Raw genomic sequence first — 27,613 nt, forward strand, 5'->3', positions numbered from 1 at the left:
AAAAAACATAATCCACATGATGAAAACAAAAAAGGAAAAATACGAAAAAGAAACTTTAGGAGAAGCTGAATGCCATAAGAATTGGAGGAGATGTGTATCCTCACAGCCTTTGGACCACGACACAGACAAACTGGATATAGGCAAATCAGGATCATCAGGTCTGTGACAGGCAAATCAGCAATAGGCAAATCAGGAATAGGTGAATTGGGATGACACCAAGCAAACTACCCGGCCAGTCATCATGATCACCATGCTTATTGCCCACCCTGCTGCCGACTGTACAGGGTCACATCGTGGCTTAAAAACACCCATCATTACCCATCCCATTGCAGTCTGTTTCTTAACATACATGTCATTTCATAAACTTTGTGTGTATGTGTGTGCGTGTGGTGGGGGAGGGGGGTTAGGAGTGTGTGTGGAAAAAGAAGCCGCTGTCTTTTATTACTTGCTTGTGTGTATTCAGCTTTATGTAAGTAGCTTTTTGATCTTTTGGTCCAACCTTTGTCATGTTGTGTGTGTGTCAGTGTGTGTTGGACTCGGCTGTGGGCTGAGATATTGTGTTGGGTGTGTGACGAGCCTATGGATGCACAATTAATTTCCAAATGGATAAATAAAGATGTATTGTATTGTACTGTATTGTACTGTACTTTATTGTACTGTATTGTATTGTATTGTATTGTATTGTATTGTATAGAGCCTGAAAAGAAAGTAACTCGGGAGGCAAAATGACACGCCATGTGAATTACTAATATGCAAAATGTGTAATGTGTCAGTCATTGGAGACAAATTTCCTTTTCATTCTGGAAAGTCCAAAGTATGCTGGAGCCAAATATTTTAAACTTGACGCTCTTGGTCACACAACGCAGTTGTGTCAAAACAACACAGCGGCACTCCCGCTTCAAACAAGATCAAGGGGGGAAGGTCAGTCAATTTCCTATAGCACAGGAAAGTTGGCTGCAGCTGTCAAACTTTGCTACAATGTGAAAAACGGTCCCCTGGACGTTGACTAAAGTCGCCTATGGTGGTGAACTGTCTGGTGGACTTAAGTCACCGATGGTAGCAAGAGAGTTGAAGACTTCTTGACCTTGAAAATATCAAAGATTCAGGGGACACCACTCACCTTGTAGGCCATGTCAGGGACTCGCTTGTAGAAGTTGGAGACGGGCGTGTTGACGTCCACCATCACTGCCCACTGCTCTTTCTTTCTCTCTGCCTTCCTCTTGGGCGCTGCTTCCTGGTCTACCTTCTTCTCTTCCACCTGCCGGACAGGTGTGACAAGGTGGGCAGGTGAGGGAAAGAATTCTGTTCAGTGTCCAATACTGGTGATTTTTATGTTGTTGTTTTTTTTGTTTTTTGTTTGTTGATCTTTTTTTTTTTTTACTACTTGAATTGATTGTACAGACTTGGCTCAGATTTTTTTCTTTTCTGATTGGATGTAAGTTCCTGAATATTGCAATTCAAACACTTTACATTATGATGTAAATTTTCCTTATCTGACGGCTCTTTTGTTTCATTTGATGCTCTGTATATGTGGTTATGTCTGTCAGTCTGTCTGTGTCTAATCATTTTTCTTTCTTTTTTTTTTTTTTGCTTTCTTTTTTTCTGTACATTTTTTCCTTCTAATGCTGCATTGCATAATCACACTTATATGTGTATTTTTAAACAGACGTAAAACAAAATGCACTGGAGGCAAAACGAGGGAGGGATCACCGACGAACCTGTACAAGGTTTTCCAGACTCTCACTTTTGCCGACCTGGGCCAAAGCAGCTGTATCCTCATTCTGCACATAAAAAACAACAACAACAAATCACATACACACACTGATATATATGATAGTCAGTCATGTCCAACTATGACCACCAGAAGAGCAGAGGAGACAACTACTTTTCCGACTATTTGGGCTAGAATTTATCATAGTGGAGAGTGTCTTGCCCAAGTTACATCCCCACTCTCACGGCCAAGAGGGTTTTAGGACAGTCGGCACTGGGATGACTCCCAATGGCCAACTTGCCCACAAGGCTGCAGCACTAAGAGCCAGTGCAGTTTTGCCTCCTAGTTTGAGAGTCATAATCCTTCACAAAAGACTAAGTTGGAAATGATTTCCCACTGACTGGTTTCTACACACACTTATGGTGTATACAAATGCATGTACACACACATACACACAGGTATACACAATGCCTTGACAAGAATAATGGCTATCCATTTTTTTTCTTTTTTTTTCAACTTATCACTGACTTGTTTGTGATTTTCTGTTTTGAAGGGGGGAGGGGGATCTTGTATCTAGCTCTGTTTCCTTCAGAATGATGTGAATTTGTACTTCATGTTTTGTTTATCTTTTGATAAAATGTTGAAGCAAGCATTGAACAAAATCAAAAAGTGTTCCGATCAGTCATTTCCAAACAATGTACACGCAACTGTATACATGTCACTTTTCTTGTTTCCTGACCATTTGCAGCTAACTCTGTACAATGATCACAAAACAAATACATCCGTCTGTTTGCATTCTGTGTAACAACCACAAAAAACACACAACTGTCCGTTTGCATCCAACTCTTAATAATGACCACAAACCACATACATCTGTCCATTTGCTGTTAACTCTGTGTATAACAACCACAAAAAAAACCCAAAACACATCTGTCAATCTGCAGCTAAATCTGTGTAACGACCACAAAACAAACACATTTCATGGATGAATTCATGAGTTGTAAAATGGATGAGAGAATAATGAATGAAAATAAAAACCAAAGCAATTCATTAAAAAAACAAAAAACAAAAAAAAAAACTATGAGCAACTAGTCTTAGACTTTTGTTAAAGTCAATAAATGAAGCTCCAAATGTCTCGGATAGGTAATGCTCAATGTCTCAATGCGTACATATGAAAGCATCCATCAGCATATATACGCACATAAAATTATTTGAATAATGTGTCAGCATCTACATCAATAATTCTATGAAAGCCTCCAAAGAGTTTGCCTTTCTCTGTGGTGAATATGTTGTTCATAAGCATTTAAGATTTGTGAGTGTGCGTGCGTGCGTGCGTACGTGTGTGTTGTGTATGTGTGTGTGTGTGTGTGTGTGTGTGTGTGTGTGTGTGTGTGTGTGTGTGTGTGTGTGTGTGTGTGATGCTGACATGTTGGGGCAGCATGATGTGCTGAAGATATATGCATTGTTCACAAGCAATTACGTTTCGTGTTTGTTTCTGTGTTGAGCTGTGGTCTTCAAAATTAAATGTGCATGCGTGCGTGCATGCATGTGTGTGTGTTTGAGTGGTGTGTGCGTGCATAGAGTACATGCCTGAGTGTGCTGCGTCAGTGCTGCTGTCATATTACACCCCAAAGTCAACTCACGTCCTTCTCAGTCTTTCCTTTCTCCTCCGTCCCCTCCTCATCACTGTCGCCAAGGTCAAGGTCATCAGTGGCCGCCAAAATGTCCGCCAGGTTGATGACATCACTGCTGGTGCTGTCCTCTGCAGGCAGAGTGGGCGTGGCTTCTTTGGTGGCATTGGCAAAGGTCATACCGTCCAGCATCCCTGGTGCCACAGTCAGCAGGTCTGCGACAAAAGCAGATGACTTCAGACATGAGTGCAGTCAATTCTTGAAATACACGCTCATCCAACTGTCCAGGACAACTACCATAAAAATTCCGACCATCAGCTGCAATTTTTTCCCTCATCAATGACTCCTGTAGCTAAAATAACGATGAGGTGTGTTTGCGCAGATTTTTCTGATGTTGCGGGGTTTCCTGTGATGAAATGTTCAAGACAAATCAAGTGTTGCTGTCAGTCTCCAGTCTATTTTTAAAGTCATATTAAGTTTCAAAACTGATTTTGCCTCTTTGTGAATTCAAAACCTGTAAAAGTGTATTTGTGTTAACTGTTCACATTTTTTCCCCAAGTTTACACATGGTCTTTATCAGTTTATGCACACAAAACGTTCACCTTACTAAGACAACTTCCATCATGCCGAAAACATGACGCAATGCTTACATATGCCACTTTCAAAGTGAAAGCGATCAAACTGGCCATTGGTTTTTGCACTTTCTTTCTTTTTTTGATGTCACAAAAATATCTAGGCCATGCAGCTTGTATGACGATGTGCTCAATAACCCTGATTTTCATGGTAAACCTGCTGGCAGACAAATGGAAATGCTGCCTTCACTTGTCTGCTGTGCATCCAGTTTTTGACTGCATCAGTTGAAGGACTGATCACACATCCCTGCTCCCTTTTTCTCACTGTAACACCACCACCACCACCCCCTCCCCGGGCCCACCAACTACCCCCCTCCCCCCAGTCTTACTTTTCTTGTTTTCAGTTTCAGTTTCTCTAAGGAGGCGTCAGTGTGTTCAGGCAAATCTACATACACAACTCCACATCTGCTTGGCAGATGCCTGACCAGCAGCATAACCCAAGGGGCTTGGTCAGGCCCTGAGTGCATGCATTTATACTTGTTCATCTGTCAGAGTGGATTTCTGCTACAGAATTTTGCCAGAGGACAACACCCCATAACACATACTATTTACATAATGAAAAATGTCTGCTGACCTGTTGTTGCACTGGCAGTAGTTTCTTCTATCAACTGCCTCTTTACATAGGGAGAGCAAGCAGAAACTGAGAGGGTAGAGGGGTGGGGGGCAAGCAGATTTATTTCTCTACAAACATCTCCAGGAGAATTAAAAATCACCTGGGAATTTCTAGCCCTGGACATACTACTGGGAAGACCCCAAGTTATTATCAAACATAAAAAATTGCCTCAAGAACCAGACAAGCACAACAGCTGAGTGGTTAAAGCCTTGCACTTTCAACCTGAGGGTCCACGGTTCAAATCCCAGTCATGACACCTGGTGGGCTGAGGGTTGAGGTGTTTTTTTTTCAGTATCTCGTGTCATTCCTGCAAGTACCTGAACACCCTTTGTGTGTATATGCATGGCATGCAGAAGATCAGATGCACACATTTAAGAACTCTGTTTCAGTTTCTTGAGGAAGCGTCACTGCGTTTGAACAAATCCATATATGCGACACCACATCTGCTAGGCAGATGCCTGACCAGCAGCATAACTCAACGAGCTTAAGTCAGGCCTTGACTGCATGCATGTGATTCTGTACCTAACAGAGTGGATTTCTTTGACAGAGGACAACATTCTCTTTTTCAGTATGCCAGTCCGAATGACGGGATGCTCAGTTTGATTTTCCAGCCAAACTTGGGAGAAAGGGCGAGAGCGGGATTCAAACCCAGACCCTCAAGGATTCTCTGTATTGGCAGATGAGCATCTCAATCATTCTGCCACCTTCCTCCTAAGAACTCATAATCCATCATTCCATGTCAGAATGGAGAACATATGACACACACACACATTGTTAGCATACATAACACACACACACACACACACACACACACACGACTACCCCCTCTCCCCAGCCCCTCGAGTTTCTGATGAGCAAGCAAAGATCTCACAATACCTGTTTTTCATGTCCATCTAACAAACGACAAGAAGAAGAAAGAAAGAAAGAAAGAAGATACCTGTTTCAAAATTGAGAGTTGTGGAACTGGAGGCTTCCTCATCAAGTTTGTCCAGTGACGGTTCCTCCAGCCCCCCTGAAGAACAGAGAACAAAATGACTGTTAACACCTGCATACCAGAGTAAACACCTGCCTACTGGCACACCAGAGTTAACTGTATACAGACACAACACCTGCATACCAGAGAAAACACCTGCCTACTGGCACACCAGAGTTAACTGTATACAGACACAACACCTGCATACCAGAGAAAACACCTGCCTACTGGCACACCAGAGTTAACTGTATACAGACACAACACCTGCATACCAGAGAAAACACCTGTTCACCACAGAAAACACCTATATACAGACAAAACACCTCCACACCAGTGGAAACACCTGCACATTAGATAAAAACACCTGTACACCAGAGAAAACATCTGCACACAAACACATATATATACACCTGAGAAAGCTCCTACATACAGACAAAACACCTGTACACCAGAGGAAATACCTACACACAGACAAAACACCTGTACACCAGAGGAAATACCTACACACAGACAAAACACCTGTACACCAGAGGAAATACCTACACACAGACAAAACACCTGTACACCAGAGGAAATACCTACACACAGACAAAACACCTGTACACCAGAGGAAATACCTACATACAGACAAAACACCTGCACACAGAGGAAACACCTACACACCAGAAAAAAAAACACCTGTGCACATGAGAAAACACCCATGCACATGAGAAAACACCTATGCACATGAGAAATGAGAAAACGCCTGTGCACCAGAGAAAACACCAGTGCACCTGAGAAATGGGAAAACACCTGGGCACCTGAGAAATGAGAAAACGCCTGGGCACCAGAGAAAACACCAGTGCACCTGAGAAATGGGAAAACACCTGGGCACCTGAGAAATGAGAAAACGCCTGTGCACCAGAGAAAACACCAGTGCACCTGAGAAATGGGAAAACACCTGGGCACCTGAGAAATGAGAAAACGCCTGTGCACCAGAGAAAACACCAGTGCACCTGAGAAATGGGAAAACACCTGGGCACCTGAGAAATGAGAAAACGCCTGGGCACCAGGGAAAACACCAGTGCACCTGAGAAATGGGAAAACACCTGGGCACCTGAGAAATGAGAAAACGCCTGTGCACCAGAGAAAACACCAGTGCACCTGAGAAATGGGAAAACACCTGGGCACCTGAGAAATGAGAAAACGCCTGGGCACCAGAGAAAACACCAGTGCACCTGAGAAATGGGAAAACACCTGGGCACCTGAGAAATGAGAAAACGCCTGGGCACCAGAGAAAACACCAGTGCACCTGAGAAATGGGAAAACACCTGGGCACCAGAGAAAACACCAGTGCACCTGAGAAATGAGAAAACGCCTGGGCACCAGAGAAAACACCTATGCACATGAGAAATGAGAAAACACCTGGGCACCAGAGAAAACACCTGTTCACTACAGAAAACACCTGCAGACCAGAGAACACACCTGTGCACCAGAGAAAACACCAGCACTCCAAACACCTGCACACCAGAGAAAACACCTGCAACCTAGAACAGAACACCTGCACACTGGAATAAAACACCTACACACCAGAACAAAACGCCTCCACAACAGAAAAACCACAATCACATCATAAAAACACATGTAGACTGTTTCATACAAAATCATACGAGAATGTGCAATTGTGTGTGTATGTGTGTGAGCGTAAATTAAATATGCATACATGTAGACATAAACATGGAAGAAAGGATCAGGAATTCTGTTTAACATTCCTTCACACATACCCATGATCGGAGACACATAAAAATTTTCATACTCTTAAAAAGAAAAATACAAGGGAAGGGAAGGATGAGGGGGTGGGGGAAGTTGTATGGTGATGAGGGAGGGAAACAGGATACATGTACACAACCTACACGCACAATCGTTCACTAGGGTGTGACTGGGTGATCTCACTGACCGGGCCAGAAGGGCATGTTGGCCGCCGAACCCCTCACGTCGCTGTAGGCCGGTCCTGGGGCCCTGCGCAGGGACAGTGAATTTCTGGACGTCTTGTTGCTGTCTGGCAAGTACTCCTGAAGACAGTTCAAGTTCAGTTCAGTTACTCAAGGAGGCTTCACTGCCTTCTGACAAATCCATATATTATATACGCTTCACCACATCTGCTAGGCAGATGCGTGAAGAAAAAACCCCTAATGATTAATCTGTTGTTGTTGTTTTTGTTTTGGTGGTGCTGTTTTTTAGGAGACTGAAAGAGAGAGAGAGAGAGAGAGAGACAGAAAGTGAGCGTGACAGAGTGAGAGACAGAAACAGAGAAACACAGAGAGAGAGCGAGGAAAAGAAGGAAACAGAGACAGAAAGAGAGAGAGAGGGAAAGAAGGAGTGAGAGACAGAGAGACACACACACACATTTGCACACATAAACATAATTAAATCACAAGCAAAGCACTTACTTCTACATACATACATTATACACATACACACACACACACACATAGCACACAGATATAACACACACACACACACAATGACACACATATACAACACACACACATGCACACACACACACATGACACACAAATACAACATCCACATCCACCCCCCCCACCACCCCCCCCCCCCCCCCCACACACACACACAAACTCACAAAACAAAAAAAAAAACACACACACAAAACTCAAACACACCCACCCACGCAGCACCCAAACAGCAGACACACCCACACACAACCCTTCTACAACCCCCTCCCTCACCCCTCCTACCCCTTCCCCCCCCCCCCCCCCCCCCCCCGACCCCCCACTCCCAAACACAACCTCTTTGTATCCTAGGAGGTGACCAGTGGCAGGATTTCTCTCCACCACGATGGTGGTCTGCAGTGGACAGACGTCACACAGGTACAGCGCCTCAGGGTCTCTTTCGCGGGGAATGTACCTACACACACATGCTCATTTCTTCTTCTTCTTCTTCTACATTCACTCGTATGCACACGAGTGGGCTTTTACGTGTATGACCGTTTTTACCCCGCCATGTAGGCAGCCATACTCCGTTTTCGGGGGTGTGCATGCTGGGTATGTTCTTGTTTCCATAACCCACCGAACGTTGACATGGATTACAGGATCTTTAATGTGCGTATTTGATCTTCTGCTTGCATATACACACGAAGGGGGTTCAGGCACTAGCAGGTCTGCACATATGTTGACCAGGGAGATCGTAAAAATCTCCACCCTTTACCCACCAGACGCCGTCACCGTGATTCGAACCCGGGACCCTCAGATTGACAGTCCAACGCTTTAACCACTCGGCTATTGCGTCCGTCGATGCTCATTTCATGGCTGGAGTACATTTGCACACACACAAGTGTCGGTGCCGGTGGTTGGGTGGGATGAGCGGCATCGTGATGATTGTTTGCAATGAGTTGGTGAACTGCTTTTATATGATCATTTCATCATTTCCAGTGTGGGTGGGGGTGGGGGTGGGGGGTGAGGGTTAAATATTTATATTTTATTTGCTGGATGTTTTCTATTGGTATACATTGTTGTGAAATACTTTATTGTCTTAAATGTGTGTGTATGTGAGGGTGTGGGGGGGTTGTTCTAGTCAGCTACTGTGAGTTTTTATCTGACTTGTTTTAGTGTATTGTATGGCACATATGTTCATTTTTATGTTGGTGTCTACAACGAGCCTGTGATTACACACATTAATTTCCATGTGGATTAATAAAGTGTTTTTGAATTGAACTGAATCAGTTTCATAAACATGTAACAGTGCTTGGAGCTTTATTTGAAAAAAAAGGGCGGCAAAAGTGTTCATTATCATCATCATTATTATCATCATTACAATTAAATCATTATCATTATGATTAATTTTTCATTATAATCGTGATCATCATCATCATCATCATAATATATGGAACAGGATTCTTACTCCCACCTCCACTATACCTTGAGTCTTGAGTGGTGGTCTGGGTGCTGGTCTTTCAGAAAGAAGGATAAACTGAGGGTTCTTGGGCAGCATACACTTAGCGCATATAATATATAAATATAATATTATATATATATATATATACATACATGCATACATACATACATATATATATATATGTGTGTGTGTGTGTGTACCACACACATGAAAAAAAATCATATAGAAAAATCCACTCTGATAATAAAACAAATACACTTGCAGACAGAAAACGAAAGAACTGATATAAATGGTGCAGAGCATCCCAAGTTTCACACAGAGTCTCTGCATTTTGGTGCAGGGATCAGGTTCGACATCGGTCATTGACGCATTTAATTTTGAAATGACCTATTGTTTTTCAAGTTGCCAGGTCACATGACTTATTGTTTTTATGACCAGTCGGTCAACCAAAGTAACCATCTCTCTCTCTCTCTCTCTCTCTTTAACAATCGCGATCGCTTTGTCGTCTGCTCCTACAGGAAATGACTATAAACTGGTTTATTAAAATACGGATCCGTGACGAAACGAAATCCGAAACGAATCTTTATCGCTGCCTTTCGTGAGCTTCGGCGAGAAGAATTGGCGTTCCCACTTTTGCATTAACCATTAGCCTGGGACGGGTGATATTTGACCTATTGATTTTCAAAATGACCTATTGATTTTATGTTCTTCCGGTCATATGACCTATTGTCTATTGAACCCAACCTGATCTCTGTTGGTGTGACCAAAGCAATATGATAACAAGAGAGGCAAGGCCCTCAAGACTCACTTGTGATCAATTAAGTCCTCTAGCATTAATTACAGAGTAATTTCCCTTTTTTTACTATCTGCACCAAAACGTTTGCAAAATAAATAAAAATTCCATGCTTAGCAAAAGAAGTTCCTGTTTGAACAAAAAATGATAATAATGACTCCTCTTGTTGTTTTGTCGAATAAAAGGTCAAAGTGCCAAGTTTAGAGAATACAAAAAATATAAATATAACAGTAAATGCAGTTTGCATATAATTAGGCTTCTTTTTTTTTTTTTTTTTTTGGTGCCCATCCCAGAGGTGCAATATTGTTTTAAACAAGATGACTGGAAAGAACTGAATTTTTCCTATTTTTATGCCTAATTTGGTGTAAACTGACAAAGTATTTGCAGAGAAAATGTCAATGTTAAAGTTTACCACGGACACACAGACACACACACACACACACACAGACAACCGAACACCAGGTTAAAACATAGACTCACTTTGTTTACACAAGTGAGTCAAAAACACAGAAATATCTGTTGTGACAAAAAGCATTACAGTATAAAACAATACAAAACAATACATATACAAAATTTGCTGCTCACAAGGAAAAGTTAAGCTCACAACTGAAGTCCCCTTACTTCTGAGTCCGTCTGAAGTCATGGATGCTCAGACACTCTGGCTTTGTTAAATACTCTTCCAGTTCATCCTGGATCTCTGGCAGCGCAGGGGGTAAGCCCACTGGAATCTGAAAAAAGCATCATGATATAAATTAAATCTCTCTCTCTCTCTCTCTCTCTATATATATATATATATGTGTGTGTGTGTGTGTGTGTAGATAGCTATATAGATATATATAGAGATAGATAGATATACAGATAGACAGACAGACAGATAGAAAGACAGATAGACAGACTTTTTACAACTCTTAAACCTAAGAAAAAATCAAGCATAAACTTTTGACATCAGCGAACGTAGTACCAACATTGCCGCGCCTTTTCACTGTGTTTTGTGCATGTGCTTTGGATTAAAAAGATCGATTTCTACCATGAAGCGTGCAGAGTCTCAACCTGACACGCCTCCTTTGATCAACTGATTCTGCATGCTCAGATTCATTTTCAACATCACTATCTGTTGCAAAATTATCCAATTTGAATTCCACCTCACTATCAGAGTAATCATTGTCATACTCTACTTCCGATAAATCAAGCATATCAATTACTTGCTGCATTGTGTACAGTTGTTTTCCCGCATGTTTTGTCCCTGATTTCTGCCCTGACAGGCCAGGTTGAGACTCTGCATGCTTCAAGTGTTTACGCACTGCTCAACCAGTGGCTGGGCATTATGTCATTTTTCTCTGCCACCGGTAAAGCGGTGGTCAGGGCTCAAAGGGTTTAATACCAATTATTTGCAAATTTTGGCTCAGGAGCTCAGGCAGAAGGGTTAAAATTGCTCAGGACCTCAGGGCTCAAAGGGTTAAAGGTTAAAGAATTAACCAAGACTTTTTTTTGGTATGTTCGCCATTCCATTATGGAAATACAAAGACATCTGGGCCTGGATTTAATATTTCTTATATATATATATATATATAATATATATATACACACACACACACACATATATATATAATCAAAGGATAAATCAAAATGTTTTTACAAAGGGCAAAATTAAAACGATAAAAAAAAAAAAGTGAAGAAGAATTCTCTGGTAACCTAAGCACCATGCAGTCAACCATCTTTATAACCTGTTCATTCAGCAAACATTATGAATGAAGATGAACATCCACACAAAGTAGTTTGTGTGTTTCTTCTTTTTTGTTTTTGTTTTTTTCAATCATTACCCTGGTTTCTTTTTTCTTTCTTTCTGTCAGGTGTATTCTACTCACAACCATTATCAATGCATGTCAATGTCTGCTATAAATTATAATGTAGAATTTGAATAAAAAAACATGTTTCAAACATATAAATTTTAGTTTTATAAGGCTAATAACAGTAATAATGATGATAATGATCATAATAATAATAGTGATAAGAAGAAGAATAAAAAGAAGAAGAAGAAAAATGATAATACTGATAATCCTAATATTCATTTATTCATCTATTCAGTTTTTATCTATTCAGGGGTTTTTGTTGTTGTTGTTGTTGTTTTTTGTTTTTTGTTGTTTTTTTTGCTGTACCATCATCTGAACTGCTTCAGTGGCATCACCCCAACACCACTCATTCGGAATCTCCTATACCTTTACAACCAAGCCTGGGTTTATCTGTCACACTCCCAGCATCAGCAGTCTACAGGGGACTATCGATGATAGGTTGCCAGGAGGCCACACACCAGAGGAGACCCTGCACTGCTGCTGAGTCACTTTGGTGGTATTCAGTTGTGACTGTTCTGACTTAATGTACTCAGGACACCATCCACTAGAATATTAACCACCCTACTGACATCAATAATGGCTTCGTCACAGAGCCAGACTGTGTGAGCAACCCCCTGAGTGTAGAGACCACTACCATGTTCCCCCAACGACATCCAAAGCACAGAAGTTTGGAGGTGGGGGGGGGGGGGGGGGGTGGGGGGGGGGGGGGGGGGTCGAAAATGAGGACACCATGAGAGCAGAGCATGATAGGACACAGAATCTGGGACATTTTTTTTTATTACTGATAATGGAGGAGGAGGAGGGTGACGATATTGCTGTGGATGTCTGTTTAGGTTTTGATCTATGTGACAAGACTGTACGCTTCCTTTCATAATGATATCCAGGCAAGACTGTATGCTTCCTTTCATAATGATATCCAGGCAAGACTGTACGCTTCCTTTCATAATGATATCCAGGCAAGACTGTATGCTTCCTTTCATAATGATATCCAGGCCCAAGTGATAAGACACTTGCAGTGTTGTCAGGAACTTTGAGCAACACACCCAAAGATGCATCTGTAAAGTGGATGATACTCAACTGTGTGGTCCTATTTAAGCCCATAGCACACTTAACTATGGGTAAGAGCTGGCTACAGGCCGAAAACCCAACTCTGCTGGAAATTGAACATGATTATTATCACTCAGTAGTAGTAGTTGTAGTAATGGTAGTGGTAATGGCTAGCCCCAATGCTCAGCTTATATCACAGATTGACACAAGTTTACAGTTAGGCCAACAGCAAAGTGAGAATGTATGATCAATGGCTTCTCCATTTCAAGTCATTAATTTACTCTCAGTCTTTTGTGAAGGACCATGAGTCTCAAAATGGGTGACAAGATTTCACTGGCTCTTTGTGCTGCAGCCCTAGGGGCTTGTTTGCCTTTGGGAACCATCCCAATGCCGACTTTCCTAAAACTCCCACTCTCTCCACCATAATTGAATTCTAGCACATATAGCCCAGACAGCAGTTGTCTCCTCTGCTGCTCTGATGGTCATAGTTGATCACAACTGACTATCATACAATGATAGTGGTAGCAGCAGCAACAGTAGTCGTACTAGTTGCAGCAGTAGTGGTAGTATACATGTACATATTCTCTTTGAACAGATAAATGGACTGCGTCAGTTGTGAACAGTTCAGCCAGGGGTTTACACATGCTGGGACAGGTTTCCGTTTATTCAGCAGTTCTGAAGATACCTGTTTCCTGTCTTCTTTCTGTCTTCATCTTTCCTCCTCTCCTTCTTCACCCACAGTATTTAGAAATAAAGTAATGCTCATTTTAAAAAAGTTATAAAAAAAAGAAAAAAAAGTAAAAGTCAGTTAACTGCAGAAGTTTTACAGACATTTAATGTGTATTTGTTTTAATTTCATTACAATTTGATATATATCTATATGGCAACATACCTATACATCATAATACAATCAATGAGGTACACACACACACACACACATATATATATATATATATACACACACACACACACCTAACATCACATACAAATTCTTATTGTTTACCTTTCCTCCCCCCCCCCTCCCTCCCCCACATTATTTGGCTTAGTTTTGTACTGCAATGTACCAAATTTAGTTGTTAATTGTTGTTGTTGTTTTTTTTAGTTTTGTTTTCAGATTTCAATCAATGGTTTATAGAAATGTGAACTGGTAAGGAACATTCAGAAAAGGAAATTTTTTTTCCTAAAGTTATGTTTACAATAATAATAATGGATGCTTATATAGCACACTATCCAGAAATCTGCTCTAGGTGCTTTACCAAAACGCTTTTGTTAACATAAAACAATCCATCAATGTTACATACACACACACACCAAAATGTGACTACACACACACACACACACACACACACACACACACTGCATACATACATTTTAACATACATGTGTATCTAACAGCTACCCTAACACATACGCACACATAGGCAGGCACAAACTTACATAAACAAAAGCACACACAATACACATTCATATACATGCATGTAGTTATGTACACATACATATGTATATGCACATAGTCAAGCACAGCTAACACAAAGGAAGTGGACCTGCCACAATTGAACTTATTGCTGAGGGAAAAGGTGAGTTTTGAGACGAGATTTAAAAGATGCGAGGGAATCAGAATGACGGATGTTATCAGGGAGCTTGTTCCACGTCTTTGGCGACTGAAAAGAAAACGATCTGCGTCCATAGGTCTTACTTCTGCCGTGAGGTATCCTGAGAAGTTGAGTATCAGAGGATAACGGAGCTGGCGAGACGGGGTACAGATATGGAGGAGTTCAGAAAGATACTTGGGGCCAGATCCGTTGACTGCAGAAAAGGTCAGAGTGGATAGCTTATAGTCTATTCGATCAGAAACAAGCAACCAGTGGAGAGACTGAAGGAGAGGAGAAACATGGTCAAATTTAGAAGCTCTGCAAACGAGTCTGTCAGCATTATTCTGAATTCGTTGGAGTCTGTCTAACAAATATTTGGGAAGGCCGACCAAAAGAGAGCTGCAGAAATCCAATCTTGAGAGAACCAGAGAGCATACAAGTGTCTTGGTTGCATCGGTTGAGAGATAGTGGCGGATAGAGCTGATTCTATGCAGTTCCAAATAGGCAACTTTACAGATATTCGAAATGTGCTGTTGGAAGGAAAGAGACTGGTCTAGGATTACACCAAGACTGCGAACAGAAGGAGAAAGTGAAACAGGTGTGCTATTGATCAGAACAGAGTCAGGAAAGGAAGGATGTTGATGAAACTTCTTTGGACAGGTTATCATAAATTCAGTCTTATCATCATTTAGTTGCAGCTTGTTGAGAGTCATCCAGTCCTTTAGGCCAGCAATGCACTCCTGTGTTTGAGTCACCAGTGCATCAAATTCAGCTATGGAAGCCGACTGATAAAGTTGTGTGTCATCAGCAAAGCTCTCATGCAGCATGAACATTGCATGATGACTGATGACATCCGACACAGGAGCCGCATACAGCACGAAAAGAACAGGACCTAGGACGGACCCCTGTGGGACACCATATTTTAAGGCAGATACTCTAGAGTATCTACCATTTACACACTCTTTCTGTGTACGATCTGACAGGTAAGACGTGATCCATGCTAGTGCAGTGTCAAGAATACCAAAGGAAGTTTTAAGTCTGTTCAAGAGGATAGAGTGGTCGATAGTGTCAAAAGCTGCTGACAAATCTAAGAGAGCGAGAACAGATATCTTATCCTCATCAAATCTGCTGACAAATCTAAGAGAGCGAGAACAGATATCTTATCCTCATCAAATCCCAAAAGCAAATCATTCACTATTCTAAGAACGGCCGTTTCGCAACTATGACCACGTCTATAAGCTGACTGGTGGGAATTAAGTAAACCATTTTGTTCCAGATGAGCTAAGAGCTGAGACAATATGATCTTTTCTAGCAGTTTTGATAAAAATGACAGATTAGAGACAGGTCGATAATTTTTCAAAAAATTATGATCCAAAGATGGTTTCTTGATGAGTGGACGTACAACAGCAGATTTGAAGTTTTCAGGGAAACAACCAGACAGTAAGGAAGAATTGATGACATGAGTAATATGTGGCAGTAGAACATCAATACATTCAACCAACAAAGAAGACAGGACAGGGTCAAGCTCACAGGATTTCGGACAAGCGCTCAGACACACTTTCTTCACAAAATCTTCAGTAACCGGTTGGAAACAATGTAAAACAGGACCACTGTACATGCGTTCTTTAACGGGTGAAGAAGAAGACACAACAGAGTCAAGCTTCTCACGAATGCATGATATTTTGCCGGTGAAGAAGTCAGAAAACTTTTGAGGAGTTCCTGCACCGAAAATGTTGTAGGGAGAGGAGTGTTTTTCATTTTACCTAGTAGATTGTTCGTAGCATTGAAAAGCTGTTTGGCTGTGGTGCATGCAAGGATTTTAGAAGAGTAGAACTTTGACTTTGCCCTGTCAACAATGTTTGTTACACTATTCCTGGCTGTCTGAAAAATGTCCCAATTGACGGTCAAACTAGTGGCGTGCCAGTGCCTCTCAGCTCTCCTTCTCTCCCGATTGGCCTCCAACAGCTCTGGTCCGACAGTGTTGTACCAAGGTGACGGGGGACAATTGGAGATCAGGTGCTGAGTCGACGGGGCATGCTTGTCGAGTACAGCGCGTAGGACAGTGGATAGCTGGTCAGCAGTTGGCTCAAAAGAGATATCAGTCAGCAGGTCAGCTCTAAATAAGTCTAAGTCAATTGAGGTCAATGTGCACACCTCCCTATACACATGGGGCGTGGGAGGTTTGGTGAGGTTCAGATGACACATCACACTGTGATGGTCAGGGGACAGGGTGTGATCAACGGTGGCAGACTTCAGGAGGCAGTTCTCATTTCTGTGCAACACCCAATCGATGATGTGACCACGATTACAGACTGGTTAAGATCGAACAAACTGATAATTTCAAGTAATTTAGAGGTACAAAACTGTGTGGGTGAATCAAAATGAAAATTAAAGTCACCGATAATAAGTAGGGAGCCTGGTAAACTGTCAGCATATTCTAAGAAGTCCAGAAACTGTTCTATGAACTTCATATCAGAAAGTTTATTTTTCTTGTTTGGTGGCGGGCGGTAGAGGCAGAACACATTGAGGTGGGAATGTGGCAGTGACAGTGAAAGCTGGGCCAGTTCAAAGGAGGCATGGTTGAAGGGGAAGGCAGTTGTGTACGTTGTGTGTGGGAGCAGCCTGTCTGACACAACGAAGGTGATTCCTCCCCCGCAAGTTGTTGTAACACGAGGGAAGGAGGTGGTAGTGTAGCCAGGGGGAGCGAGATCTCGACACTTAGCTTCATCCCCAGTACTGCGAAGCCAAGTTTCTGTGACACACAGGATGTCGAGACTGATCGAAAGCAGATGTTCGTTGATCGCCGAGCGTTTCAGGCAAAGACCACCTGACTGGGCGTTGAACAGACCTGGAGAAATTTGAGCTGAGCAGTGGGAGGGAAAGCAGGACAGAGGTACACGAATAAGGTTATTAAAGTTGATACATTTAACAGTATGGTCAGTGGAAGTTACATGTCCAGTACCACACACAACAGCTATCTTCCTCTGCTTGCAATGTCCTGCACAATGAGTGTGAACACGGGGGAGGTGACAACCTATACCCACACCTCTGATGGTGTCGATGACAGAAGGGTCAAGTGCTGCAGGAGGCACGGACAGGAGCTGGTCCCATGTGTAAGACACACGGGGAGAATGAACATCAAGCGAGGGCCTGTGGTAGAGGTACCTTCATCTAACATACTTACCCTGACCCACTAGTGTAGACTCCAGCAGGAAGTCCGATTCCTGCCCTGTTCAAACTACTATCCGCCTGTGTGGAGAACATGAAAGTAGCTATGGCCGATAACCTCCCGGAAGTAGGTTACCTCCCCTCTGTATCCCTGACTAGCTTCCTCTTTAGAAATTAAAATTTGATGTTTCCTTTCCTTTTCAGATAATTGAATAATTTACTTGTCATCATGGTAGACATTCATGTCAGTGCCTCTGTGTGTGTGTGTGTGTGTGTGTGTGTGTGTGTGTGTGTGTGTGTGTGTGTACACATGCACCTGAGTGTGCTTGTGAGCATGCATCCTTGCGAATCAATCACTTGGTGTATACATGTAATTATTGACTGTTGTATGCAACACACTCAGTTGAATGTTTTGTGTATGTTTGTTCTCACATTACTTTCTGTGTCCTTTTTCTGAATATTCACTGAAAATGAAATTAAAATCAAGGGAAAACAACAAAGATGTTACCAACAAATGCTGACACAGTCATATTAAAAGACTGTGTGGTTCACATCAGTCGTTTGCAACATCAAATAAATTGTTCCCTATGTTTCTCAACTCCATCATTTTCTTTTCTTTTCTTTTTTCTTTTTTAACTTGTTACTCAGAGACAAAAAGAATCTAGTTCTAGCTAATTCCCCATCACTCTCTCTCTTTCTCCCTCCGTGGGACCCTCTTTGGTTTAAACAAATTCATATTTTAATGAAAGTGCTTTTCAAGTGAATGCATTTATGCTACAAAATGGGAGTTGGTGGCACATTACAAGCAAAATGTTTCAGATGTACAGAAAATACATTCATATAAAAAGAAAGCAGCCAGGCTTACTGTTTTCAGCGGCAGACGTGAGACGCACTTTTCATCCTTCGTTACAAGCTCCAAGTGACCTTGACACCCCAACTCCAAAAGGTCAAGGCCTCTTGTCAGTTCTGTCTCCGCCATCTTGGGACAACAAGAGACAGCAGCAACAATAAAGATGATAACAAGAACAACAACAATTACATATAAAACAGCAGCTCTACCAGCTCCCACATGACATGACCTTTATCAACTCAAGCTGCTTCTACTTTTCTTATCTATTTATCAATTAACATTCAAATATGAAAATTGATACTTTCAAAAAATGTCCACCATCACCGGTATGTGTGGCAGGACATACTCAAAATTCTTTCTCCTCCAGAGCAACTCAGCATGGCAGAAAATAAAAAAAGGGAGAGACTATGTACACACCAACGAAAGGAAAAGGACAAAACCAAAGAACAACCAATAAAAAAAAATCAAATAAATAAATAAGAAATTCCTAGCATCTACTTTTTTTTTATATAAGAATTTCCTGATACTATTCTTACTGATCGAATAAGACCTCTGCCGGAGAAGACAGTACAAGAGACACCTCATAAACTGTGGGTTATTGTGTTGCTGTTCTGGAAGAATTGCAAAATATAATTCAGTGCAACAGTGCTGGAACTTGGAAAAATTCAAAATTGTAGTTCATCATTAAATAAATCATCAAACAGAACCTTAATGACACTGATATTTCTTACCTGTTGAGTGTTCAAGGAGGTTTTTGAATGTGTAAGTATTATATGCATTTCCAACAAATCCAGTTAACTTATTGCATCAAGCTGTGGTTCTGTTACTAAAAGGAAATATTCACATCTTGCTCCTTGACTTCTTCTTCTAGTTCATCGATCTTCTTCAAGATGAGTTGCCACAATCAGCACACAGATTTGGTCTTTAGTTTTACTTAGACCAAATTTTTACTTGTTGATAATTAATTTGATGATAATAAAAAAAAGAATAACAAAGTTTTTGGCTGTCAGAGAAAAAGACCTGGTGAGATAGCTGGCCTGGGACATGTTCCCTACCATTTTATAGGAGCCTGTCACATGTTGCTGTCTCATCTATTCATGCGGTGTTGGAACTTTTGGCTGCTCCCTCTCTCTACCTTCATTTCTTTGAGGCGACTGATGGAGTGATGGCCTTGTACCTGTTCTTTTTGGTATTCTTTGACTTTTTTCTGAGGATTTCCGATTTTCCTAGATGTAGGCCGCTCCTTGTTATTGCATTACCAGCAAGTCTGTCAGCTTGCTCATTTCCCTTAACACCTGCATGTCCCGGGCAGTATGACCATGCAAGTTTTTTAATCTGAAAGTTGCGCATTGCCTCATGCCACCCTGGGCTTCCCATTCCATTTTTGGTTTTCTGTGTGAGGTTCATTAAGTCCGTTAGAATCATGGCATATTGGTTTCCAGGCATATGGATAGATGATAGCCACTGGAGAGCATGTGTCACAGCTTCAACTTCCATCTAGCAAGTCTAGCATGAAAGGTGGAGCACGATGCTTTGCAAATCAAATGAATATTGGCATCATTTCCAAACCAATATTGCACATATTTCTTCACAATGGAACAGAGTCTCTGTGGGCTTTTCCAATTACAATAGACTGAGCAACATGCAAGACGCCATGTTCCTGGCATCAGAGATCTTTTCCCACCCCTCTTGCAGCCAATCAGTGGCAGCTTGTGTGTGTGTGTGTGTGTGTGTGTGTGTGTGTGTGTGTGTGTGTGTGTGGAAGGGGGGGGGGGGATGCGGGGTGTGTGTGCGCGCGCACACGTGTCTGTGTGTTTGTGTGCATATATGTGTGCGCAAGTGTGTAAGTGTACACATGTGTCAGGAGAGCTTTGTGCAACTGCGTGTACGTGTGTGTGTGTGTGTGTGTGTAGGCTGTATGTTATATATTTATTTGCTTATTTGTTTATTCATTATCACTATTGTCTTTTTATTTTATTTTTACTTATTATTATCATTATTTATATTATTATTCTTAATTTACCATTATCATTATTATAGCCATTATTATCTTTTCTTTTTCTTTCTTTTTTTCTTATATATGTATATATATATATATATATATATCTATATATATATATATATATTTATATATTTCAGATATTCATTTACCTCTTTTTTTCCTTCTTCTTTTTTTTTTCTTCTATCTCTCAAGGCCTGACTAAGCGCGTTGGGTTACGCTGCTGGTCAGGCATCTGCTTGGCAGATGTGGAGTAGCATATGGATTTGTCTGAACACAGTGACACCTTAAGCTACTGATACTGATACTGACAACTTTTTTTCACTCGATCTGCTTCAGCATGCTGGTGACACAACACAGACTATTGAGAAATGCCATAATGAGAAAGACCTAGAAATAATGTTTGACAATAACCTATCCTTTGATACACATGTGGATAATATAAATAAAGCCAATCAAGTGTTTGGTGTTATTAAGAGAACCTTCAATTACCTAGATAAAGATATATTTCTCAAACTATATAAAGCACTGGTCAGATCAAAAGTAGAATATGGTAATATTGTGTGGCACCCATATCTTAAGAGACATTCAGACAATCTATAGCAATAGAAAGGGTCCAAAGAAGGGCAACCAAAATTATTAAAAGAATGCAAGGATATGAGTTATCAACAAAGACAAGTTTACATACTTAAATCTACTCAGTAAAAGGTAAAGATTAAGAGGAGATTTGATCGAAACTTTTAAGATACTGAATAACATAAATGATGTAATTAGATATATCTTTTGAATGTCAGCTTATGACAGTACAAGAAACTCAGTAAAGAAAATTTGTTTAGAACACTGCAACATCAAGCTTAGAAATAAATCACTGGCTAACCAAATTGCACAAATATGGAATGCATTATCAACTGAAGTTAAACTTGCACAAAATACTAACACGTTCAAAAATTTCCTTGACACCAATATACCATCTTTTTTTTTTCTTTTTCTTTTTTTATTATGATGAATGAAAACAAAGTTCTTGCAGAAGCGTACTTGTGTATCCCGCCCAACAACAGACAAAAAAAGAAAACATATAAATAAAATAATGGATATCTGTGAAGATGAAGATTCGATAGGGACATAAAAAAAGGCCTAGAGGTCTAGACAGATGACCTGCCAGTCTCCATACTACTACTACTACTACGTCCTGGGAAACGATCTTAAAACGCTTATAGTTCATAACTTGTTACATTTGAGAAATAACACTCAGTGATGCAGATTCTTAGAATTGCTGATCCTGAGATCTTGCCATCATCAATCAAAAAGAGCGAATCTTTTGACGCTGATGTGACAGAAACGGGTCAACAGTAATTCACCTGACACAGCAGACCCGTCTTGGAATCGGGCACAGTTCTGCGACAAGCTCGACAGACACAGGGCAGAAGGCATAACTTTTCCTTGATCTTCGTCCAAATTATTCCATCATTGCAAATTGGATCATGTTGAAATTTAGTTTAGTTGCAGCTGTCGTCTAGCAAACCATAAATTACCTCTTGTATGTGACTAGTCCGTACTTTCGCTATTGAAACCAGACGATTTCACCACTGCCAACAGGGCGCCGCCATTTTCGGTATAAGCCTGATCTTTGTTAAGTCGTACAACATTTTCTTCGGAAAGAAAATCGCAGCTGTAATGTGTATCATATCATCGTGTCAGTGAAATTATCAGTAAGCTGCAACTTATTCATTTTTAGAGTGTATTATGCAATATAAAGCGTAAACGATAAGTCGTAAAAATACCAGGAAATAACCAATCTTCGCATCCCGACACCATGGGTTTGGAGGGAAACCGAAACCCGGAAGACATTGGCCTTCGCATGCCCTCACTCGGGAAGCCACCCCACGGATTTAAATAGATTTATCAATCACAAGTGCGCGGGTTGTTCTTCACGGACCTATATATAAGTCCGTGGTTGGTCCACCTTGCGACTCCATTCAGATGTCGATCAACAGCTCTTCTACACACACACACACACACACACACGGTCATGCTGGTGGGCTGGAACTCCACCCACACGCTCAATAACTTGATGTGCCCTTTGTACAGCCACGAGTAAAATTAGATATTCATGTGTGCTCCTAATTGGACATAACAAGTGAAGTGGTGTCTGTGGAAGACCAATACGTGTATCGAGTGAGTTAAATCAGACTGGCAAAGATATGTAGAGAGAGGCGGTGCTGAATTACACGAATTTGAGTAACAAAAAACAAAAAAGTGTTGATTTTCAAGATCGGAATGGTTATGCAGACCCTCCCTTTTTGACTTTGCAAAGGAAGTGCGTAATTCGATAGCCACATGAGGAAAAAGTCATAGTGAACAGATTGTCCACTGCAGTGATGAAGCAGTTGAAACTGTGTTGACCAACCAACAAGAATTTATTGTACTTCAGCAGTTCAGTATGGAGCAAAGGTGGTTTGTGAATGGACGTCCAGCTCTCCCTCATCCTTCAGAACAACAAATTTTTGATTTCATCAAGTGTGAGGTGAGCTTACTTCCTTCCTTCCTTCCGTCAAGAACTGACTATTCTATCACTGAATAAAAGGGGATCTGCGGAAGATACATTTAGGTCTATATAGGTTTCTTTAAAAAAACAAAAAAAAGTAAAAAAAAAGAAGAAGTATATTCTGTTATTTATATCCTGGAGACCATTGACACAAAGGTGTCGACTGAGCTGGCCTCCACAGCTCTCTGGGGCAAGGCGTTCCAATCCCGCATGGTACGTGGGAGGAAACCAGCCTGCCTGTATCTAGTTTTGCAGAAGATTTGCTCCAGCTGCTCAGTGTGGGTATGTCGCTGCCGTGGTGGTGGTGGTACCAGTTTTTCTTTCAGTGAATCCATGGTTACATAATTATGCTTGATTTTATACAGCATGGTCAGTCTGGCAGTTTGGTGGCATTGTTGCATGGTGGACCATCCAAGGTCTTGTAGCATTGCTGATACGCTCAAGGTGTTTCAGTAGTGTCTCAGCACAAAGAGAGGTTTCTGAGGAAATCTGTGATCCACTCTTTGGTCTGTCCGCGAACTCCGTAGTGATAGAGCTTGTGCAGGAGTAGGCTGTGATTGACTTTGTCAAACGCCTTAGCAAAGTCCATGATAAGGACGTTTGTCTGTTTTCCCTACTCTGTGCATTCCAGGAGCTCGTCAATAAATTCCAGGTGCTGGGCCTCACAAGATTTTCTCTTCTGGAAGCCATGCTGTTCTTCTCGTAGTATCCCATGTCGTTCTAGATGTTGCATTATTGCACTGGTGATAATGTGCTCCATGATCTTACAGGGTATGCTAGTTAGGGATACTGGGCGGCAGTATATTGCTGTCCTTTTTTGAAAATTGGAGTGACATTGGCATCTTTCCAGTCAGATGGAACTGTCCTGGTGGAAAGGGATGACTGGAATATTGTTGTTAGGATTGGGGCAATTTCTGAAGCCAGCTCTTTGAGTATACGTGGGCTGATGTTGTCTGGTCCACTTGCTTTGTCCGGCTTTAGTCCCTGCAACAACTTCTTTACTCCCTCCACTGATATTTTGATGTCATCTAATTCGGGGAAGTCTGCTGGTTTCATGTTGCATTTCTGGGTGAATTCAGTCGAGTACCCATTTCCTTTGCTGAAGACTGACTGGAAATGCCTGTTCAGAATCTCATCCTGTGCTGAGGGTTCTGAGGTCAGAAGTCTGTCAGCCTTCAGTGGGGCCACTCCTGTTTTTGATGACTTCTGGTGTTTAATGAACGACCAGAAACGTTGGTACTTTGGCTCTGGCGCTTGGTCCGGTCCTGAGTCACTGGCTGTAGTGAAGATTAGAACTCTCTCTCTCTCTCTCTCTCTCTCTCTCTCTCTCTCTCTCTCTCTCTCTCTATCTATCTATCTATCTATCTCTATCTCTATCTGTCTATCTATCTATCTATCTATCTCTCTCGCACTGTTGTTCATTCTGTAGTTTTTAAAGACAACTGCATGGTGCACCTCACGTCACTCTCTCTTTCCATATTTTGTCTGCCCCATCTCCACTTATCTTGCTTGATGTCATTGTGTGTATATGTGTCTGTATGTGTGTTTTGCAGACAACAAAGTCTGGTATTAGACACTGTAAATAACTTGGTGAAGTTCTGTTAAAGTGTTTTGCATGCATGCAGTGCTGACCAAATGTACAGTTAGTGACATTCTTACCTGGTGATTTAGTCGTATATCCCTGATCTGTAATAATCTTCAGTGTTGACAGTTTTCAGTAGTTCATTACTAATGTATGTGTGTGTGTCTGTGTATGTGAACATGTGTGCAGGTGTGCATATAATAATAGTTTGTGTGCAGGCTTGTCTCTTCTCTCTCTCTCCTCTCTCTCTCCTTTATTATTAACTTGCAAAATTATTCATCAGTCATTTATGTCTGTCTGCCTGAAAAAGGGTTTATCCTTTGCTATGAAAAATAATATGATTACACTTGTAATAAAAAAAAATATATAAAAAAAAAACTTTGTAAGATCATATCATATGACTATGTTTATTTCATTTTTTCAGCAATTCATCCAATTTCAGTCCCTCCCCGCCACCTCACCCCTTGACCTCCGTAATGTATCCTCTACTAAAAAACAACAACACTTATATGCTTTCTTAGCGTGCTGTGCAGAGATACATATATCCGTATTATAAAAGGAAAGTCTTAGAGCTGACACATGGAACAGATGACATCAAACTACATGGATTCTGCTTCTAGGAAATAGGTTGCACCTTCAGTGTTTATGTAGACTGTAGAGCTGTTTAACGATCCACAAATGTCTCCATTGTGATGTGAATGGGAAGGAAAGTGTTGCAGACCCATCGAGAGGTATCTATGGCAACAGGTGACACAGTTTCTTGGAAATGGGTTGCATATCTGGATGTCTCTTCCCTTGGGTTATCACCTTCCTCAAAATAGGTTTTCTTCAAGTTTCGCATTGCATGTGTCTGAGTTACTGTCTAAGTCTCTTTCAGCCATATGTATCATTATAAGCAGTATCTAGGTCTGTTTGTTCTCTCATACAGTGACTGAGACTTTCTGATGGTATCATGAGCCACTGTGTGAATTTTACATGTATGTGTGTGTGTATATATGTAACCAAGCGCTATGCTTGCTTCAAAACTTGCCTCACGCACAAGCTGCATTAGCAGACGACAGTTTTCGCAACTGACCCGCGCGCAGAATGTGTGACGCCACTCCCGGTTTGAACGCAAAGCCCATTCTAAACTTAATTCCTAATCATCTATTAAATCAAGTCTCTGTATTGTTCACTGCAATATTATATGTGTCATGCTTACACACACACTTTAATAAGTTAGAAGCGTGCTTGATTTTAGCTTAATCATTCGTCAACACACACTTTAATAAGTTAGAAGTGTGCTTGATTTTAGCTTAATCATTTGTCAGTCTAAAGATTTCAACTGACGCTAAGCCGCTTATGTAATTTTGTCTTCCTCGCCAGACAGCTCCCTCACTGCTCGACCAGTGTCACGGTACGCTATTGGCTGAGCTGGAATCTGTGTTTCTGCTCCACTGTATTTGATTAATATCTCTTTTGTCAGATTACTAAACTACAAGTATTATATACTGGCAGAATCATCGTGATTCCATCTTTAAATCTATTCCATTTGTGTTTGCCTACGTTAAACTGATTTAACGTAGTTTGTAATTTTCCGTGATGAGCTTGTTAAAACTGACCGTGTTCAGGTGACTTAAATTAAGATTATAAATTCATAGTAATAAATCAACACTTCATTTTATACTCATTAGAAAGTAGGCATTGAGCTCTTTCTTTTGCAACTTATCCGATGTAAATCGGTTCAGGAATCATTTAGAAATCACTGAACACCTTGTAAGAAACACAGTTGACGTCGGATTTGGCCTGATTTGTGCCGATCTGCTTTGCAGCACATGTGATTGTCTTTGCAGTCCGCTTAACTTGCATAAATTGGCACAGTGAGTGATGAGTGGTGACTTCATACCTGGTCAGCCATCTGACCAGAGCCGTGCTCTCTCTCTCTTGCTGCGTCGCAAGCAGTGTGTGAGTGTGTGTCATGTGTGTTCCCACAACGGCTGACATCTCACTACATATCACTGCACTGCCTTCTCTTCTTATGTCTTCTCTTCTTATATCTTCTTCTTAGCTCTTCTTCTCATCTAATAATTATTGTAAATAAAACAATAGAAAAACCCATTTGTGACTGGCCTCTATATGTTCCTGGCCTGTGCGCGGGAATTCTTGTCTATCCGTTAATACAGTGAATCATCATTTAGTTTAGTTCTTTTGTACCGTCCCCTATTAGAACCACTCAGTTCAGTAACACGGCTACATATATATATATATATATTTATATATATATATATATATATATATATATATATATATATATACATACATACATATATATATATATATATATATGTATATATATATATATATATATATATATATGCATTTCATCCTTATTGTTTGTTTTACTCATTTGTTTGAAATTCTCTTAATTACCTTTTTTTTTTTAAATAGTAGAAATGTGTGTGTGTGTGTGTGTGTGTGTTGTGTGTTCACTCATGTTTTCATAATTATGATAATTGAAATCAGTTAGTGCAATGTAACATTTATATTGTAACAATGTAAGGCAGATAGAACCATGAAGACATAGGCTAATATATATAGAGAGAGAGACAGAGACAGAGAGACACAGAGATTCTGAACATTCCAGCTCGCACAGTTACATACCATTGCTGCTTGTGATAGGTGTTCCTGTCCTGAACGCCCACAATGAGATGTTATTGTCAGTATTTTCCTGGAAATGCAACTTAGAGGAAACTG

General features: G+C 40.9%; 2 protein-coding genes across 3 annotated transcripts in view; one reads left to right on the top strand and one right to left on the bottom strand.

Moving 5' to 3' along the window:
- The window catches only part of LOC143289853 (superkiller complex protein 2-like), a 67,172-nt gene extending 44,800 nt beyond the window's left edge, over window positions 1-22,372 (bottom strand). Inside the window, exons 1-9 of the mRNA XM_076599044.1 lie at window positions 22,286-22,372; window positions 18,770-18,883; window positions 10,869-10,975; window positions 8,350-8,467; window positions 7,497-7,611; window positions 5,525-5,599; window positions 3,355-3,557; window positions 1,719-1,781; window positions 1,121-1,258 (exon numbers count right to left, since the gene is read on the bottom strand). Of these exons, the coding sequence (XP_076455159.1) occupies window positions 1,121-1,258; window positions 1,719-1,781; window positions 3,355-3,557; window positions 5,525-5,599; window positions 7,497-7,611; window positions 8,350-8,467; window positions 10,869-10,975; window positions 18,770-18,883 (933 nt within the window). The 5' untranslated portion in view covers window positions 22,286-22,372. The remainder of the gene's footprint in view (window positions 1-1,120; window positions 1,259-1,718; window positions 1,782-3,354; window positions 3,558-5,524; window positions 5,600-7,496; window positions 7,612-8,349; window positions 8,468-10,868; window positions 10,976-18,769; window positions 18,884-22,285) is intronic.
- A 212-nt stretch (window positions 22,373-22,584) lies between these two features.
- The window catches only part of LOC143289854 (uncharacterized), a 30,997-nt gene continuing 25,968 nt past the window's right edge, over window positions 22,585-27,613 (top strand). For both annotated transcript variants that reach the window (XM_076599046.1, XM_076599047.1), the window contains exon 1: window positions 22,585-23,277. In XM_076599046.1, the coding sequence (XP_076455161.1) occupies window positions 23,194-23,277 (84 nt within the window). In that variant the 5' untranslated portion in view covers window positions 22,585-23,193. The remainder of the gene's footprint in view (window positions 23,278-27,613) is intronic.

Source organism: Babylonia areolata, chromosome 14 (assembly GCF_041734735.1).
Source record: "Babylonia areolata isolate BAREFJ2019XMU chromosome 14, ASM4173473v1, whole genome shotgun sequence".
Taxonomy (NCBI): domain Eukaryota; kingdom Metazoa; phylum Mollusca; class Gastropoda; order Neogastropoda; family Buccinidae; genus Babylonia; species Babylonia areolata.